Source organism: Meleagris gallopavo, chromosome 19, assembly GCF_905368555.1.
Source record: "Meleagris gallopavo chromosome 19, MGAL_WU_HG_1.1, whole genome shotgun sequence".
Lineage (NCBI taxonomy): Eukaryota > Metazoa > Chordata > Aves > Galliformes > Phasianidae > Meleagris > Meleagris gallopavo.
Genome location: NC_139422.1, coordinates 5,633,495 through 5,654,058, shown reverse-complemented (window position 1 = coordinate 5,654,058; position 20,564 = coordinate 5,633,495). Strand labels below are relative to the sequence as shown.

At 43.2% G+C, this 20,564-nt stretch overlaps 1 protein-coding gene across 4 annotated transcripts in view; it reads right to left on the bottom strand.

Annotated features, from left to right (window-relative positions):
• Window positions 1–3,809: 3,809 nt before the first annotated feature.
• GPR107 (G protein-coupled receptor 107) overlaps window positions 3,810–20,564 on the bottom strand; it is a 41,232-nt gene continuing 24,477 nt past the window's right edge. For 3 of the 4 annotated variants that reach the window (XM_085239638.1, XM_003211260.5, XM_085239639.1), the window contains 4 exons: window positions 17,136–17,185; window positions 16,253–16,336; window positions 15,350–15,474; window positions 3,810–9,429 (listed from right to left, as the gene is read on the bottom strand). In XM_085239638.1, the coding sequence (XP_085095764.1) occupies window positions 9,333–9,429; window positions 15,350–15,474; window positions 16,253–16,336; window positions 17,136–17,185 (356 nt within the window). In that variant the 3' untranslated portion in view covers window positions 3,810–9,332. The remainder of the gene's footprint in view (window positions 9,430–15,349; window positions 15,475–16,252; window positions 16,337–17,135; window positions 17,186–20,564) is intronic. The other variant, XM_085239640.1, reaches the window with a different exon arrangement.

The window sequence follows — 20,564 nt, the reverse complement described above, 5'->3', positions numbered from 1 at the left end:
CAGTGCCTCGGCGAGGTCTGAGCCCAGAGAAATGGGGCCGGGGGCAGCACCAGGGGGACCCCGCAGCCCTCAGGAATCAGCCTTCATAACCCCGAACTTGGCAGCACGAAACCCAGCAGCTCTCCACGCCAGCTCTCGCTGTTATAAATTCATTTTAGATAGCGTGGCTTTAGACAAAACACAGCAGAAATAAAACAAATCAGGTCATCGGGTAAACGGGCGCAGCAGCGGAGCCTGCAGGCTCTGCTTCCAAGGAAGTGAAACGCAGATGTGGAAAAAGCACGGTGGAGCTCTGGAAACAGGCACAGCCCTACAAAGGCTGTAGGAGTGACAGCAGCCCATGTGCTGAGCGGTACAGTTTGCTACGCTGGTAATTTCTGTGCTCAATTCTAGTGTTTTTTTTTTTTTTTTTTTTAAGACTGTTCTCTTTGGAGCCTGCGGGGCTGTCATTGTGATGCCGACGTGGGAACACAGAGGGGTGGCTGCAGGAGGCAGCAGCTGGGCTCGGTGTCCCCGTGCAGCGAGCAGCTGGCTGAGACAAAGCCGAGAGGAGGCGGTGGGGCGATCCTCGGTGAAACGCTGCAAATCACAGCTGGCACCTGGGAGAACACCGGCCCTCCTGCAGCGCAGCAGCCGCCTCCTCCAGCCTTCAAATGCTGCTTGAGAGCAGGCAGCACGCGTTTGTCGGGGATGGAAAGCGAAAGGCTCAGTGCAATGACAACCAAGAGCACAGCTGCAGCAGCTTTGTGCAGCGCAGACCCCACAGCACCCACCGGCAGCATCGCAGGGGTCAGAGAGGCTCCAGCATCCCTCTCGAGCACATCAAATCCACTCGCACCTATTTCTCTCATTTCACTGCCCTAAGAGGTTGCGCTGCGCCCTCCCCTAACGCTGCTCTGATTCGTGGCACTGCACGGGCACTGTGGGACCGGTAAATGGCAGCGGGTTTGATGCCAGCAGGTCTTTCTGCTGAGTTTGTGCAGCAGCCGTTAAAACCTGACTTACCCGGAATACAGATGAGGGAGCGCAGGTAGCAGCTTCGTCGTAACGCAGCACGTTCCTGCTCTTCCCAGGTAGCAGCCACGCTCAGCCAAGCTGTGTGTAAGGTTTAACAGTCAAACAAAAACGAACCCCTAAAGCAGAAATTACGCGTGCAATATGCTTCACACAGAGATAAGCAAATGGAAGGAGAGCGAGCCGACATTCGGTCCAGCTCGCAGCTGATAAGGGACTGCTCCCCACAGCACATTTAGCGGTGATTTGTCCAGTCCACTGTTCATTATCTGAAAGAACACAGAACTTCCTCCGTTTCTCCGGGGAAGATTGTCTGCAGCCAAACCAGTCTCGTTGGCAGAAGGCTTCTCCTGACATCTTGTTTTCCTCTGCTTTCGTTTCATCTCATCTCTCCGCATCACAGCCCTTGAGCCACACTAATGAATTCCCAGTTCGTTTCTGCAGTTTCTCCCCATGCAGCCATTTTGTACTGCGCTGCATCATCTCGGCTCTCTAATCACCATTTAGACAGGCTTAGAGCTTTAATTCTTGTCATCTTCTGTCACTGCCTGCATCTCTCATCTCACCACAGCCATTCATTGCAGTCCCACCAGTTTGACCAACGCCTCCCAACACAAGATGCATCCCTAAACACAAAAGCTGGGCTTCTTCCAGGAGATGCAGATCAATATCTTCATTAATAGCTGGGCCAGGTGTAGGATTCCTTTTGCAGAGCAGCTCTATGGGAGAGGCATTTTCAGGCATGCTGAGGCACTGACACTCTTCCACACCCCCTGTAAGAGCAGAGGATGCATTTGTAGGGTGACAGATTGCCATTGAGCTGTGCCACCCTACAACAATGGCTCAAAATTGGAGATGGTGAAGCAGCTCAGTCTCCTGGGACAGAAAACTTACGTTTGCCCTTTGTGCAGGAGACCCCCGTTGCAAACAATTCCTGCCATTGAAGATGCTGGAAATCTCTGGCCAAGCTCAGTACAACCATCCCAAGAGGGAGCAGCAATGAGGTCTAAGCCACCCACTCCATTCCAATCCTGACCTACACCATTTAGCACCACTGCAGCAGTCCCACCCTGCAAACCTGTTTATTTTGTTCAGCTCTTTCTGATAAGATGACAGGAGTGATCTTATGAACTGTGTTTCGACCATCCCAGCAGAAATATTCCATGTGGGAGAACAGTCACAAGAAAGCAGTGTCACCCAAAGTGCACTTAGTTCCATGGACAGGAATGGAGAGAAGGAATGGATGACATGCATTTCTTATTAAGACACACAAAAGTCTTCAGCTCCTAACTGAGGACCCCACTATCGGGATCAACTGTGCCAAACACAAGTTGCTGCATTACCTCTCTGTTCAAAGCAATTTGTTTTTATTGACCACTCACCATACGGGGCACTACAGCACAGTCCTGCTCATTAGAGTCTGTCAGTCAGAAGGCAAAAGGCGGCAAAAACAGGATTTAAAGAGAAGGCAGATCTTTGCAGTCATGAAGATAACCTTGCTAGAGCTTGAGCACTGACAGCAGGCAGCCTGGATTGCAGCAAGAAGCAGCAAATGATCAAGGCAGCTCAGAATTTCAGATGCTAACAAAACCCTTAAAGCAGGTGGAACCATTTACCTCCTCTGGTCAGAGGAATACCTAGAAGCCTGGATATAAACACAACATATTCAGGAAAGCTTTACTGGGGCTCCAGCATTGGTTATTTTTGCCCCTGTACAAGTCTACCAGATGGGCCCTGCTTGCAATTGACCATAACTACCAGGAGCTGTTACAACGAGAGGCTCCCTCTCACTTTGAGAGAGCAGCCAGATCAGGATTCTTTTTGTATATCCTACCCTTAGTTTCAAGCTCAAGTGAGCCCTTCTGCCACGCAGCCCTACATTACACACCCCTGTGCTAGCATTTTGCCTGTCATTACAGCTGAGCCATTTTGGGTCCAGTACAACCAGCTCCACTGGAGCCCTGTGCAGTGCAGCAGAGATGAGTTTGGATGCTGCCACTGCAAGGGGCCAAACGTACAACTGATAAAGCAGATGTGCAGTTTGGAGAAAGCAAGCATCCAAGAACTACCTGCATGAGACAGATGCAGACTGTCCCAGTGGAACAATCAGCCATCCCCATGATATAAGGCTTGTTTTACTCTACAGCAGGCTATTTAGTCCAAGAACCATGTCCTTCTTACAGTTCAGTTCCATGGTAAAACACCACCCACCCAAAGGCTTGAGGCAATGCAGAACTGCCTGTTTGGGCTTTGCAGTGCAGAGAACACATCTATTTCTGGCATTACCCCTGCACGGTAGCTTGAGAACTATAAAATAAAGTGTAAGAAACATTTTGAAGACCTACATTCTGAGATGAGGGGCATATGCTTTGAGGCAGGTGGTGGATTGTTAGGAAGAGCACTTCATAGAAACATTGCAGACCTCATGCCTGCCAGCACAGCCAGTCTGTAGAACTAAAAATGCATGGTCAGAACTGACATCTCACAAAGGGAACAACTGGAGAAGTCCCCAGGTACCCTGACTTCAGCCTAAATCAAACAGCTCCCTCTTCCACAAGGGTAATGGTAATGGAAGGCCTTCTGCTTGAGGAGAAGGCAGCTCAGGGAACACCTGCAGCAGCCCAGGAACAAAGAGCTTCTCCCATCCATTACAGGTATACAGCTGTTTTATGATTTGGCCCTGTACCCATGGTAACTTAACAGCTGCAACTGGAGGTCAGGCATGGGGAAAAAAGGCTCTGAAATCAAAAGGTCATCTTGGTTACTAGCAATTCAGAAGCAGAAAACAAGATGCATTCAGCTTTCTAGTCATTCAATCTTTATTTTATACATTTGCATCACAGCAGGGAAGCCAAGTTGCACAGACCATCCTGATTTATATCTACTTTGCTTCTCTCAAAATACTGCTTGCTGTTCTTTTAATAAAGCTTAAAAAAATACTGAAAAAAAGTTATTTGTGCATCTGAACAAGAACAGAAGAAAAGGCTATTTATAGGTCACCAAAAACCCTGGAAGAGGACCTTACTGTACAATAAAGTCTCTGAGCTCTTTTGGAGATCATTTACTAAATGAATTCAGAGCTACATTGTACAAGGTGCCCTAAAGCTGCTTAATGACACAAGAGGATCTAGAATTAATTATTAATAGGACTGAAGGGAAAGGAAAGCCATTTAGACCCATCCTCTGTTTTGAAGGAACAGGTCCCAGCCCCACGCTCGGGTATCCTAGCTACAGGAGGAAGTGCTGCTGATAACATGGAGGTCAGGCTCTACTTCATTACACAGAGAGCAGAACACCAGGTGAAATCCCACAGGGAGATATTTATTTAGAATTGTCCTTTCTACAGGATTGCAGCAGTCAGAACATAAGTGGGTTCTTAAGCCAGTCAACCTACAAGGAGTGCCTTTCTTCCTCAGCAATTTTCTTCTGGTTCCATCAATTTACACAAGTGTAACATCTCAGTATTTTATCTTACCCTGTTCCACCCACTTGCAAGTACACATCACATGGAGTTCTTACAGGATCGTTGCAATTTCCAAGCATAAAACTACACAGGGGTGGAAAAAAAATGCACAGCTTTCTATGTATCTCTAAGTAAAAGTGATTAATAAGCCAAAACAGCATCGTACCCAGTGGCTACAAGAAAAACCAGATTAAACTGATCAAGCAGTCAGCCCCAGGGAGCACACAGAAATGTTGGTCGAGTGCCCCTGGGGGCACCACCTCAGCTCTCATGAAACATTCAGGTACTGAAGTTACAAGGGCACAGGTTTGGGACAGTTTAAGCCCAGTTATGCTTCACACATCACCGTACCTCCCTCCCACTGCAGACCACATCTCCATGCTTTTTACAGAAGTGAAAAATGGGGAAGTGTTTAATGATTGAATTGGAGGTCAGAAGGTAGAATCAATAAAACACATTTGCTTTAAAGTAACAGTAGTCTGTTAGCTATTGTTACAAGTCAAACTGAAGGAGACAAAGCAGGCAGACTGAAGGAGCAAGTGCTTCCTTCAATACCTGCACATTTACCTGATTTTGTAACAGCTATGCAACTTCAGTTCTCATAGAGCTCAACAGAACCTACAAATACCCAGTATTTGCTTCTAATGCAGCTGGGCAATTTTCAAACAGACACACACCTTGTCTGTTTGTTTGCCGCTGTTCTGCCTGCATTTCTCCTCTTTAAGAGAAGTGTACCATAAGGAATAAGAAGTGTTAACACATTAAGAGTCTTCCATTGGACTCCAGTGCATGCTGGAGCGATTAGGACACGTCCTCTTTATGTCCAGAAGGAATGTTACAGTACTTAGCAACACAAGGTGGATGCACACTCATGCTACAGAGAGTCCACCACCTAGCTTAGAAAAATACATCTTCCACGTTACAAGCTCCAAGACAAAATACTGCAATGCAGCAAATTTTTACAACATGCTCCCAGGGTATGCCAGCGTGGAAATCCAGGAACAGGGCACTCAGCTGGAGAGAAACACTGAACAATGTGCTGTACAGATCATGACACGCTGAGTTAGATGACAACATTAAAGAGCAGCTTAATAGGACAGCATGTGGCTTCTTCAACCAGAACTGCTATGTTTTGAGGAAACAGTAGCAACGTTCCAGATGACCCCATTATGTCTTCCTTTCTTTTAATACTTCTCTTGATGAACATCAAGGAAAATATTTTCAAGTCTGAAGAATGCAAGAGCCTGGCAGCTGCGCTGCAAGGAGGCTTCCTATGGAAGACAGCTTGCTGAAAAGTCAGAGCAGGAAGGAGGAATGCGCAGAGGCATCTGCATGTCACCATCAATAGGGATTTACTGGGGCTGCATTACAACTCAAGAGTGAACCAGTCTTGTTCCTCTCTGTGGAGGATGCCGAGTACCCCACAGCAGCAGTGCGTGCGAATGCATTCACAACCATTTATTCAGAATTGCAGCAGGGCTCCCTGCCCAGGACCCCTGTCAGCTACACTGCTGTACTCAGCGACTGCTTTGGCTGTTCACTTCAATTGGAGGCAGACAGGAAAGTAAGGCTCTATCCCAGGCTGATCTGTACAGCCATGAGCAGCTCTTCTACTTCCCCTGCCTGTGAAGGGCAGAGCTTCCTGCCAGACAGGCACACTCAGCATCTGAAAGGTGAGCACTGTGATAATCCTGCCTGGTGAGCTCCTAAGCTGCTGCTTTTCACTAGCAATGGGAAGTCATGCAGATGTGGGCTTGCTCTGGGAGGAAGGGGGAGGGAGCAGCCCTCCCTCTGATGCTCTGTGGCACAGCACACTCCATGCTGTGCACAAAGCACAGCTGCTTTGAGAGAGAGATGCTCTCTCTATCCTCCAACATCCCAGCCACTGTCTAATCATGCAACACTACAGGGACACATTTTTTCAACCTGCTCTGAGGACTTCTACACTGAAAAGTGGAAATTCACTTTGGAAATGGCTGCACTAAAAAAACATATCACTGTTTTTTTGACTTGCTCACCCATGTTTTGTTTCCTTGTTAATGAATAGGGCTGACTAGTCACTGCTGTCGTGCTGGCCAGAATCCTGCACCAAATGCCAGCTGAAGCTGATTGTACAGCTGACTGCTAAGGCTCAGGTCTGAACTTGGAACCAGCTCTTTTAAGAACACTTTCAGAGGGCTACCATCAATTTTTGTGCCAAGACAAAAAGAATTCACTGCTTTTTTGGCCTCTGACTATGAAAGCAGGGCGTTGGTGGACATAACTACATTTGATTCAACTTCAGCAAAAAAGCAAACAAACAAAGAAACCAGAGATGAAGGTAAAAGCATTTGTTCTATCAGTGATTCATGATGCTGAAGTACAAAGAACCAGCTGTCAGAACCAGCTCAGCACACACCAGGACCCCAGCACAGCCACCAACATTTTGGAAGTGAAATGCCACATTTTCTAATTTCATTCAGAAATTACATTAACAGGTTCTAAGACATCATCACGTCCACATTAACAATGCATTATTGCACTCCTGCTCCTGATAGTAAGTGCTCATCTCTTACATCCCTCCGTGCCAACTGACCCTAGGACTTCAGCAGACAACTCTGAACAAGGCTCACAGTCTGGCACAGCAGCCCTCTGGGTACAGACAGTGATCCTTCCCCAGGGACAGAGCAGCTGTGCAAAGAACGAGAGGATCCAATTTTCAGGTACTTAACCATACGATGTTCTAGGGCTGCCTCTGTTTGTTTCTAGTTCAATTTCTCAAGTCTCAGCTACGAAATATGCAAAAGAAGTTTTCATACAGAAGGTCTAGAAGGCTCATCGATCACGTAACAGCCTTTCTTGTGGCATAGGCTCTGTTTTCACTTGAACTGTATCTTTGCAAAACAGTGACAGCAAAAGCCAAACCATCACTGCTGTAATTATTGTGTAGTTACAAGCCAAGGAGGAAAATAGAGGACTCTGCACCAAGATAAGAGGGTTATTCTTATGCTTTATCTGTAGAGAAAACAGTTCCAGGTATCAAAGCAGGTGGATTAATTTCTATTACTTCCACGATGAATAAAATGAACACCGGGAAAAAGAAGTTGCAGTCAGAGAAAATAGTCTTGGTACAGACTTCTGGCTAAAAGCTCTACAACCCACACTGAAGACTAAGGAAGAAGTGGTTCACCATTTCAACAAACAAAACAACAACTCCACAAAATAAAAATCCCACTCTCTTAAGTTAAAGAATGAGAAAAAGCAGTCATGGAAGTCCTTCCTTCCATCAGTTGTACCCCCGGAAATGTAGTCCCTTCAAGTCAAAAGAGAAAAAAGCTCATTTGAGAATTTGCTTTAAGAGATGTTGGCACATCTGTAGCTCTATGAAGATGCCTATCCCTGTTACTGACAGGAGCACTTTACTCAACAGGTACATCTTAACAGCTCTACATAAAGATTAAGGCTTCATTGGGTCAGTGAGTTATACTCCATTTATTTTTCTTAGAACTCATCCTTGTTACACCAGTGAACCACTCCTATCCTCCTATCCTACAAACTAACAATGCCTCACTACTACAGCTACAAGCACCAATGTGCCTTTCTAGCAACACCAGAACTCTAGAGATGAACACACACAGCATTTGTAATATGACTAAAGGTCACACTGCAGATTTGCAGTTGATAGTTAAGACTTGTGTATTCCAGCCATAATTCACTCCTTTTCTGAAAACAAAAATAAAAACCACTTATGACTGGGAATTGCAGTTGCCTGGTTTTGACAGCAATACCATTCCAACCAGTTCAGCTCATCTCAAACAGCAGTGCCACTGCTCTACACGGACAGGGAGGTATGTGTAGCCATCCAGAGTGGCAAAGCAACTCAGGACAATGGAGAACCAGAGATTTACGCTGCAGTACATTTGCTGGTTTGACTTCCACTGAAGATTCTGGTACTCTTACACTGTACCAGGGAGTATCTCCTGAAAAACCTTGGAAGTATTTTAGAATGTAGAACAAAGTACTCTGGGTCATGGCTTGAAATTCCATGTTTAAGATAGCACAGCAGACCCCTAAAAAGTAGGCAACAGTCCTACACCTTGTGTATTTCTTGTCAGGTGGGTGCAAATCAAGAGAATCCTATTAGCAGTGGAGAATCTACATTAACACTTATTGTGCTACAAGTTAGTGCTTTTAATGGAAAACAGTCGCTTGCTTCCTACGTAGCAATACATTTGAAAACCTGACATATTCAAGTAAAAGCCTGCACAAATTAGACAAGACACTTATCAACGTCCCAACTGATGTGAAGACTGGAGGAAGTCACCTGATCCAATAGCCCACTTAGTCTTAAATAACTGCAGTTGTTTCAACTCATTTGCTTTGCAATATTTTGTCCAAGCCAAAAGGAGAGTTTATATAAAAAGAATACTTACATCTCTTCTTTTCCCCACCTCCTGTGACACTTCGCATTTCCCAGCATACATGTTACTTAGCAGGTGTGTGAATACATAAATGCACATTATATAAAATATATACTTTACATACACACTAAAGGTCTCCCTTCACATTAGACTTGCACATTCTGAAGAATGCAACTGCAAATAATTCAGAATACCAAACTGATCCAGAAAGGGGAAAAAAGAATAAGCTGCCCAAAACCCCTAAGAAAGCTTCACACTCCTTGCAGGTACCAGAGATGTCTTTTTTTTTTTTTATGATCAGAGGAATAGTTAGATTTCTGCACTGCTTTGCTCCCCCTTGACACACCCCACTCTGCAGTTTCAGTGTTGGGAAGTGCTAAATGCTCCCTTTCCACTGAAAGTAATATTAATAAATTAAAAAAGTTTCTGTGAAAGTGCTGCCTTAGTCCAGTCCATCATGCTGTGCTTTCCCACTCGCCCCGTGGCTCTGCTGAACCATTCACCACTTTCTTGACCTTCTTCATGCCCTCCATTACTCCAGAAGTTGTCACCCTGGAAGAGAAGGAAGAAACGTCAGCAAAGAACTTGAGCTGTAACATCAATTTCATCAACAGCCCATGCTTTTCCTGCACATATCAAATAACACTTCTCCTAAATGCCTCTACCCAGATCTACCAGTCTGGATGTTCTCTATTTCTTACTGCTACCATTTTGCAGACCAGGTATCACCCTGGACACACCACTGATGGGTAGTGAGTCTCATGACTCCCCATCTGCCATTAAAATAGACAAATGTAGGCTGACTCACAGCTTCCCATTCAGAGGAGGTGTCTAGATGTAGCATCAAAAACAAACATTTAGCACATTTGTACCAGTAGAATGAGTGCAGCTCCATAGTTAAAAAGCTGCTTCTTATGGTGGAGCAGATGCAATGATGATGGGCTAGTAATAGACAAGATCTATACAGCACTCAGCTTGGAAGTTTCTTTATATGAACCCACAGCATCATCCAATTATTTCTCTCATGCTAGGAAATACCCTATTGAGACAGTATTAGAGACACTGCAATGGAATAAGCATTACAATATTTGCTTATATTTGAAGATGTATGGGGTTGTTACCCCGACACCAGTTGTTTATATGCTAAAGCTTGAGCAGCTTGCCTGGAAACTTTTACTGTATAGCTGAACACCCTTAGCTCTGTGCACTAGACTTGCTCATGCATTTGACATGTTTTTTAAACTCAAACAATGTATTCTACAAGTTCACACATCACAGATGCTGCCGCAAGTAATCATCACTATCTTAACGCACACCAGCTCCTTTCAGAGCAAAACCACTTAATGAACAGCAACAAAGCATGAGAGGTCATTCCAGTTATACAATCCAAGTGAAGGACAGTGATATGACAAGGGGGAATGGTTTTAAACTGAGACAGGGGAGGTTTAGGTTGGATATTAGGAGGAAGTTTTTCCACCCAGAGGGTGGTGAGGCACTGGAACAGGTTGCCCAAGGAGGCTGTGGATGCCCCATCCCTGCAGGCATCCAAGGCCAGGCTGGATGTGGCTCTGGGCAGCCTGGGCTGCTGGTTGGTGACCTGCACACTACAGGGAGTTGAAGCTAGATGAGTATTGTGGTCCTTTTCAACCCAGGCCATTTTAAGTCTGTATTTGTCATGGCAATCTGACTAGTGAACTACAAAGCCATGTAATACTGTTCTAACACCAAGCAAATTCATCTGTTTATCCAGCCAGAACAGCACCACTACTCTCAGAACTACCCCGGCTATCCAACAAGCTCTTCAACTCCGTGTCTTCCTCCCTGAGCACACAAAACAGGCTATTCACGCACACCAGACATTTGCTCCATTATTTTGCACAGCATGATTCTCATTCCGCACATATTTTTTCCTACAGATGCTCTGCAAAGGTTGTTGTGGATGCTGGAAGTAACAGTGCATTCACAAGGGATGCCTGGAAGCATACATAAAACTGCCCTGTTTGACTCTGCTGCTGTCAGTATTTACGTGCTTTCACCTGCTGTTTACCATGTAAGAATATCTGAACAAAATAGCTAACAGCATCTTTACAGCATTACCCTGGAGGAGAAATAATCTTCAAAAACACTCTTCTGATATCACTCTTAGTCCCACATTAGATATCAGCTTTTGTTTATGTACTCTAAGAATAATTGACCCAAACAAAAATCAGTACATCCTGTGATTCTTAGTGGTGACACGACTGGGACCATCAGTGGTTAAGAGTCTTCAGAGTGGGTCTAGATAAGCCTGCATTTAAGGGAACAGGAAGAGCCAGAAGAGCATAGATCGAATACCAATTTTATTCCCTACCAAAATAAAAAAAGGGAGAAAAACAGGCTGCTTAAAGAGGATGGACTAAGTAAACATTTGCCTAGAAGAGATCACATCATGCTTTTCAGAACAAAGAACAGATAGGTCTCATAAGTTCTCCTCAATTACAATAGCTTTCCCACAGTCACATAGGAAAAATCTTGGGAAACATGAGCTAGACAAAACTATCAACATGGAGGCATAACTAATTGGAAAAACATGCATTGAGATGTACTTAATGGTTTCCTGTCAAAAATGAAAGAACACTGAGTGTGGTTCCAGAGAGGGCTGTCCTGGGTTCACTTCTACTCAATATTTTCAGTAATTGCCTGAGTAATGGAATAGAGAACTTGCTTATTAAATCTGCAGAAGATACTAAGAGCCACATATTTGAGAACAGGACTAGAACACTGGAAGGTTCTGGCAAACTGAAGTAATTAATGGTCTGAAAATTACAGGACAATGCAGAAAAACAACTATGAAGTTTACTCTTCAGAAATAACTGGCTTCGTAAGTACAGAAAAAGGAACTAAGTGCTGATTCTTCAGGGGCAAGCTTAAGATTACAATGGTCTACAAACCAAGAAATGAGCCACTGCCAAAACGATTCAACAGCATCATACTGGGATACATAAATAGATGTTTTGCTCATGCTTGACACCAAAGCAGTGCTAACACTTGACTCACAAGTAAGATTCCACCAGGCACACCGTCTAGATTTTAGCACTGTATTTTAAAACAGTTACAAGTTATGTATCAAGAAGATGACAAAGCATCAGAGATTACAGTCAAAAGGGAATGACCCACTTCCTATGTTCAGGAGGGATGAGACAAACAGATAGATAATGAGACTTTGGGAGCTGGGTGGATCCCTCAGCAGTTAAAGGCTGCTCACCTGGTAAGTGCTGTTCTTGTCTTATGACAAGTGAGCAGTGCAGATCTTAAGGCCTGATTTTGTCTGACTGCTCATGTACAATGAGAAATTCTCTTCCCTCTCAAAATTAGTCCAGACAACGTGTTCCAAAGCCCATGAAATAAAGCTAACAGCACTATGGTCAAGATCACTGCAATTCTCGTTCTAACACTCTGAGCAGTCTCAGAACTCCTGCTCTGACCTGCAATACTGCAGGGAAACATTCCCCAACTGAACACTTTGCTGAACTGCATTTCTGCATTTCAGTCATTGCTAAAATGCAACAAACCCTTCCCACTAAACCATCTCTCCAGAGACAACTTTTGTGGCTGTCAGAGGGAAAGAAAATCACTTCCAACAAAGAACATCATGAATCAGTCTGCCACGAAGCACAAACAGAGAGAAGGCAGAGCAAAGCAACCCATCAGGACTTCAAGTCTCAGAACAGGCTGTCTCATGACACAGGGAGAAACTCCAGATCCCAGGGCACAAGCAAAGGTAGGTCAGCATTACCACAATGGTTCACTATGTTGAGGCTGGTTGGGGTGTTAAGAAAATACAGTCAGTCTCCATGCACTCAGCAAAATGGATTTACTCAGGTGAGCATCAACAGTTATCCCTGCAATCCCTCATTCAGTGGAAATATCTTAACCCCACACAGATTTACGAACATGATCTCAACTCAGATTGCAGAAGAGCTCTTTGGTACCTAACACCTAAAGCAGTGATTATTAAGCTAATGAAATAGCTTACTGCAGGAGTAAAAAAAGAACCACTGAACTGCTTCCTCTCCCCTTCCTTACCCGACTTCATCTACTGTACAGTTAATTTTTTTTGTGTCCATGTCCCAGAAATGGCATTAGGACTGGAAGCCTGACAACTGTTTCTGCCAAGTGTGGCTGCACCTTTTCAGACAGAGTACTTCAGTCTAACAAACTGTCAGCAACAAGCCCACATACTGACAGAACAGGCTCGAGAGGCTGCCCAACACAGAATACACAGAAAGGCACTTTGTTGATGATGAATGGCTATTGACCCTATTTGAAAAAGAACTGGTCCTTAGTTCAGGTTTAGTCATCCTCTCTCCTCCACCAGGGCAGCTTCTATTGAGCCTGGTATAATTGAAAGTAAAGTCCTGTAACAGTTATGGATGCTTTCTCCCAAGATAGAGAACGTTAGTTGGAGGGGAAAAAAAAGACTTTGAAATCTTTTACAAGTCACCTTCACTGCTATTTATAAAACATTCTCAAATGCTACTACAGAGGGAAGATTTGTGCCTCTGTCACAGGCACTTAGTCCTCAGGTTTTATTTTTTTTTAAACCCTGCAGACTGCAACACTGTCCTTTGCAATATTTACATTTCCTGCCAGACAGAGCTTTGTACAGTTTGCATTGCATGAAAACTGGCATTAAACTAAAGAGCTGCACTTAAAAGGATCTTTCTTCTTGCTGGAAGAAGAGCAAGTCTGGAAATCAGGCATGGTGACCTTTGAGCTCTCCCCTCTGTTGCTTATATTGAGTCTCAAGTAGCTAAATGCAGCAAGTGTTTAAAAAAAAAAAAGATTAAAAATTTAAGTTAGAAAAAACCCACCACCATAATGTCTAGGAAGAAGTCAGTATTTATCACATGAAAGACAAAACACTCATACAGTGGTTACTCAGGATGCACTCAGGCACTTAGTCACTTGCTCAAATAAAGCCTTGATGTTTTTTCCCCACAGAAACAACATTTAATATTTATAAAAGCAAAAATAAGACCAACAAGATCAAATCAACAAGAAATTTAATACACTTGCACTGCAGTGCTTCATTTATTAGAGCAGGTGTGTAAACCACGCTTTTCAAACACGTGTAAACTTAACCTCCCTGATGCAGCCAAGGGAGAGAGCACAAGACACTTAGAGATCATCCTCTGCCAAGTGCCCACATGGATTAAAACTCACAGTGAATCAGATGAGAACAATTCCAGCAAGGCTAAGGGAACAACCCACAAGGCACAACAGTGGAAACTCCAAATGTAAAAGCACAAAACGCCTTACTAGGAAGAGGCTCACAGAATTCTATCCTCAAGTAACATCTGTACCCCTACTGCAAGAAATAAATCACTCCATTCGTTCACTAAACTTCTTTAGGCTTGCTCCTGGCAGTCTCTCTGAAACTGGATAATGTCTCCAATCCAGTGAAACCACTGTATGTGCAAGGTTGCTTGTTATTAGGACAAAAAAAATAAGCAAACAAGTAAATGCCCATTAAATACACAATGTAAAGTTTGATTTCAGTTTAACAGGCAATCTTGGGGGAGCTTGTTTCTGGACAATAAGAAATCCTGCACATCTTTCAGCTCAGATTGAAACTTCCTAATGCAGACATTTGCTTACCAGCACCCAAACTGAAACCATTTAAACACCTTTAAGCATTAAATAATTTTACAGTCACTGCCTACTACTTGGATTCAGCTTTTAACAAAGACAGATTTTTACAGACCCAATGCAAAAGTAAGCATTTGGCAGTAAGATCTGTTACTAGAGACATTTCAGAGAATTAAAAGTCCCTGCATAACACTGCAAGCAGATCCCACCTCACAAACCTATCCCTGTAGCAATTCCCCAGCAAGCTGCACTTCTTGCTGACCTAACTATGAGGGCAGCAAACACATTCTGACTTTTTTGCCCCTGCAATAAAAATAAGAGGAGTGTTGAGATATTCTACTCAAAATCAGGTAAAGGATACTAGCAAAGCTGAAATGAAACTCTCAAGAACAGACTTCTGAGTCTGAATGTGAATTGCAATTATGCATGAAATGCATAACTACCATGAGATTAGGCTGGTTCTGTTCCTACTGAGGTAATGGTGTGGCAATTATAACTATACTCAACACTGCCCTAAGAACTGCAGCGTACTGGAAGTTTCTATTATATAAAAAAAAGTTTTTGAATAAGCCCTCAGAAAAATAGAAATGACAGGGATTGAGTCCTACTTTGTAGTTTATCCTCACTAACTCGGTCCTACTGCATTTGTGGTGCCTCATGGTTTGTAGCAAGGAATGGAACACTGAGGAGCATTGCTAAAAATCCCCATCTCCTCAGCACAGTGTCACTTAAAATAAGTTTTTGCAGATCTTTAGATTGAACTTCTAAGCCAAAGCGGCCTTATGTCATGCTCGTTTACATTCAGCAGTAAAAGGAGGAGGTTGTAAAAGGAGGTTCTTACACAGCTTCCATCTCCAAATCGTCCTCATCATCTTGAGAAAGCTGCAGGTAAGGGTTATCTGATGCTGGACGGAACTTGTACCCAGTGAGGACAAAGAACACCAGCGTGGCCATTTCATTCAGCAGCTGCAAGTAAGACACAAGATTGAAATTCAGTCCTGTAATTCTTCATGGTCATAAAACATTTCTCCTCGCTCATAAGGTTCAAGATTGAATGGCCAAGAAGCCTGTGTCATAGCAGAAATAAAAAAGCAATTTTTATTCTGTTATCATTAATCCCAGGCTAAAGGCTGTCAAGCTCTTTCTTCTTCTAAACTTCCCCATCGCTTTAAATCCAGTGCCAACCCTAGACATGTTCAGCAAGACTTAAAAGCCAAGGAAAAAAAAAATCCTGAAGTTGTTTGGTATTTTCAACAGTTAATATATTCCAAAGACTACCTGCACAGTTACTTGGATTATATGTTAAGAAACCAAGTATTTAAAAGTCACTAGGCAAATAAAGCCTGTAAATGGAAAAGCGAAAGTCTATTTCACTGGCTCCCCAGGGCCTCAATTACACAGGGCAAACCTGAGTATTTTTTTCCCCTCTTCTATGTTCTTGATTAATTTCCTTCAGACATTTTTAAATTGAAAGACTAAAAATCAATAAAGCAATTACTTTCAGACATCTCATGTATAATCCAGCAGTCTTGCTGGTCAAACAGAACTAAAAAAATCCACTCCTGCCACCAGGAATGATTGGTGATATTAATGAGGAGAAGCAGAATGCATCATTGAGCTTTGATACGTTCTACCACAACATGAAAAACAAATTAAGGATTTGGTTTGGTGTGGTTATTTTTACAGATTAATAAGAAAAAAATAAAATAAAGGGATGAATGTATTTTCCGTTATTGACAAATACCTGGTACAGCCATTTCCACTGGAATGGAACAGCAATCTTTATGAGAATTGCAATGATTTGTGTGAAGTAAATGTAACACACAATCTGTGGGAAGGAAACACACAATCTGTGAGTGAGAACAATAGCACCATCCTGACTGAACCTATTTTTCCAGAGAAATAGCTTAAGCAGTTCCTAGACACCTCATTATGTCAGATTAGCCCTATTATGCTCCTTCGATAAACAAGGAAGATATAGGCTGAGGGCTCTGCAGTTTGTTGAACATCCAAATGACTCAAGCTGCTACTAACATATTTAAGTTGCATCAGGAAAATGCTTTAAGCATTTGGATTTTGTAGAATTCAAGAATCACTACTGTAATGTATTACTCTTAATGCTTCTTAGAGTCTGAAATGAGACCACTGGAAATCATTAAGGAGGATACACTCTCTTGGGAGGTATGCTCAAGGCTCCCACTGACTTAATAAGAAGCTGTATGCATGCATCTCAAGGCACCATTTGCTCCCAAGTTTGGTTTTTACCAAGTTTATTGTACTTTATTCAAGCCCATCAATTCAACTGGCAGCTCGAGCTGTCTCCAGAGGAAATTAGGAAGCATTACAGATAGCTGGAACCAATTTAAAAGATAGAAGGATGCAACTACTTGGAAAAGAAGGGAAGTTGCTTTGAGGTCTGTAACCCAGTTGGCTAGGATGCCAAAGCACAGCACTGCCACAGAACTGTCAACATTTCCACCCCATTCATGAGTTATAGCAGCTTCAAACAAGTAATCCAGCAAAAAGCTGGAAGGGCTTCCAAGTGTTCTGTATGCATAGGTACACAGCAGCTGGATTTGTTTGGGTTTTGCTTGTATTTTTTTTTTTTTGTTTTGTTTTAAACTTACCATAACATAGTAATGCCTGAAAAGCTTCAGCTTTGCTAGGTTAATGGCAGCTGTCAAGAGAAGACAAAAATCCATCAAAAAATTGAAAGTGTTTTTCCTGGTGCTTGTCTACAAGGTAGGTAAGCAATCAAAATTAGGACTTGGGGACTTCCAGATTTAAAGCTTTATCCCCACAGCCTGCTGGTTGCTCTGAGGAGTGCTACTCTGTCTTACTACGTATTGGATAATCCCTAGGCTGGGGTAGTCAACCTCTTACAAAGGCAATTCAAGGAGATCACTCAGTGTCACATGTACACGCTCTAGAGTACAGAGCCTTCCTCTAACGCTCACCTGTCTGTAGCCAACTGCATACTGCTGCTTTAGTGCTGCCACAAGGGCAGTGCCACCTGACACTACCTCAAAGTCGCTCAGATCAGCTGAAGGCAGGGCTCATGTCAGAAAGTACTCCACAGGGGATGAATTTTCTTGGAGCAGCCCTGGGTCTGAGAATCGCTGCATCTTGTTAAAACACTTCCGCTGCTGTTCAACAGCTAAGCCGTATTCTCTGTCACTCATGGCTCAGTCATAATTTATAAGTGAAATGGGAAGTCACACTAATCACTTCTCATTGCAAATGCACGTGTTTCAATCACAAACCATGTAAGTGAAGGCCCCAGGCTAAGCTGCATTTATTGGACAGATTACATCAGCTCTCGAGGAACACGGCACGTATTCACGTGAATGAGCAGAGGTCAACAACAGATGGAACAGCTGTCAGCTCCAGTTTGAGAGTCAGGTTTTATAGGTGCAGCAGGATAACAGATGCAGACTTCTGGTGCTTTTGTGACAACAGGAGAGGCAAAGAGCCCAAGATACGCTGACAGCATACAGAGATGCAATTTAGAGCCAATGAAGACATGTTGCTAACTGGAAAATACTGCTATGCACTTCTTTGTGGACTGCATATGAAACACCATAGAATAGCATCAACTCTGCAATGCAGAGCTCTGGACTGCAGAAAGCAGTGCTCAAGCTCCATGCTTCTGTAGAGTAAGTACAAAGAGTACGTCACTGTGCAATAGATGCACAGACCTGCAACTGCCCCAGCACATCATCTCCTCACAAAAGCACATTTAAATAGCAAAAAAGTATGGATTTTCATGGGTAGAGTTGTCGACTAGATAGCTTAATGTTAAAAGCTTTCCATAACACACTTGGAGAAAGATTAAAACATGAAAATTTGCAGGACAAACTCATTAAATCATGAAGTAATGCTGTCCTATTTAAAGAACGACATTAAGTGTGATCATGAAGATCTTGTGATTCACCACGTATTGCTTTGTGCAGAAAGATCTATTTTCAACTCCACATATCCATCTTCAAGAACTGCTACCAACTGGTGCAGTGACAGGCCACAAGAATTCCCAGGCTTTGTAGTTACAGGAACACCAACTCAACAGCTGTGATTCAAACTGCCAGTCCATCAGTGCTTTACAGTCAACAACTGAGTGAGCTGGGGAGTCATTTCTGTTCAGGCAGTGCATAGGAGGAAAGGATAGTGATGCCAAAGATCTGGCTGCCAGCTGAAATACTGGGAGCACCTCTCTCTCAACAGATAAAACACAGCTCAAGATCTCACCTATGTATCATGATAGTATCATAATGGTCAGCATTACAACTGGATAACTGGAACAGCTGAGCATGGGGAAAAAAGGGGCAAGAGAAAGAAAAGACAAAAAACACCCAGTAAAAATACTGAAAAGCCACCTGTGGAAGCCAGCTTGCTTGGTAACCACAGCTAGGTGCTCTCCAGAAGTTGTCTCAACTTCAGAAATACTCCTTTCCACTGTCAGACACTGGAGTCAGTATTAACGCACAGCTACACCAGTTTATCTGAACAGCTCAAAGTCACAGCACACACTGTTCTGAAAGAAGTCTAAAATCATCACTGCTTGGCATCAGCAGCCTGCAAATAGCTTTTTCACAGGCTGAAGGTGCTCCAAGCAGTAACACTCGAGTCTTGCTATGCTGGATACTTTGAGATTTAGACTCACCTAGCCTGGCAGTACAGACATCAACAGCAACACACAGGAGAGAGGTTAGGCCAGCAGCTGTCACTTACAACTTTAATCACTTGCAGTCCCAACCTGTGAAGCTGTGATAAAGCAGCAGCAATCACAGCATGCAGTAAACGCTGGGTAAATTTATGTTTCAAGTACGATAACCATTCTTCAAGGAACAGTACTTAATTGCAGAGTAGAAAAAGAAGAAAAGAGACTCTCTACCAAAGGTTTTACAAATAAATTCATACTTGTGTTCCACTGCTTTCACAGACTAATTAAGATAAAAGCAATCTTCCAAGAAAGGTTTATAACACCTATACCCTGCTTTTCTCTCAGTTTCCCCTCTTCATCACCATTTACTTTAACAGCTTGTGCCTGCAATAGCCTCATCTGCATTTTCAAAAAAAAAAAAAAAGAAAGAAAACCAACACGCTACCGAATTTTGAAAATCAGTCACTGTTTCAGATTATTCTCTATGCTAATTTCAAATGCTGAAGCAGCCTGTAAGATGGGAGGAAGATGAAAGTCAGACCACTATAGCCCTGCACAGTAGACAATAGCTTTTTGGAGAGTAATAAGCAACTTTTCAGAATGTGTATGTAAGAACAGTAGGAGGACAGCAGGTGAGAGAATAGGAAGCTCAAATTCAGACAATACAGAATGCAAGGACAAAATACAAAGCATCTAGAGCAAATACAAAGTACAAAGAATATTTCCACAGTGCACTGCACAGTACAGTAACTCATGTATTTGAGATGCTATGTCTTTGCCAAATACTAAATGGAAGTTTTCTATCCCCTTCTGCTCCCCATGAATGAAGTCACACAGGCAGATTTAGACCTCCAAAAGCTACTCCAGGAGTAACTCTGAGAAGTATGGCCTTATAATCTCTATGGCACTCTGCTTAAAAGCATTCCTACATCAGAAAGAAGAGGTTAAGCATAAAGATACAGTAACTCTCAGTGTCATACCAGTGAAGGTGGCACAGACTAGTTAATCTTGAATATTCTGAAACACATTAGCCATTTGGCACAGAAGTTCCCCATCACACTCAGAAGAGATTCCACACTACAGGATAAGCAATATGTCTGCAACACGTAACTGCTATTCCAACCCTGGAACACAACAGGCTTATTTCATTTCTCAGCATTTTTCAGTTCTTCTGTGCTATCCGCTGATGTCTCGAGACTGAAATCACTACACTTTATCTCAGGGTTTTGATATGTCTGTGTACTGCCTGCAGCATGTTTACCCAGCCACTAGGCCCTCCTTCTCTCTAGAGAGCTGCAGAGGTGTTTTTAAGCTCAGGTCTCTGGAGTCATTGCTTCCAACACCTGCTGAGCTCAGCTAAGCCAGGGTGTTCTGCACCACTCAGGACAGAGCGCTT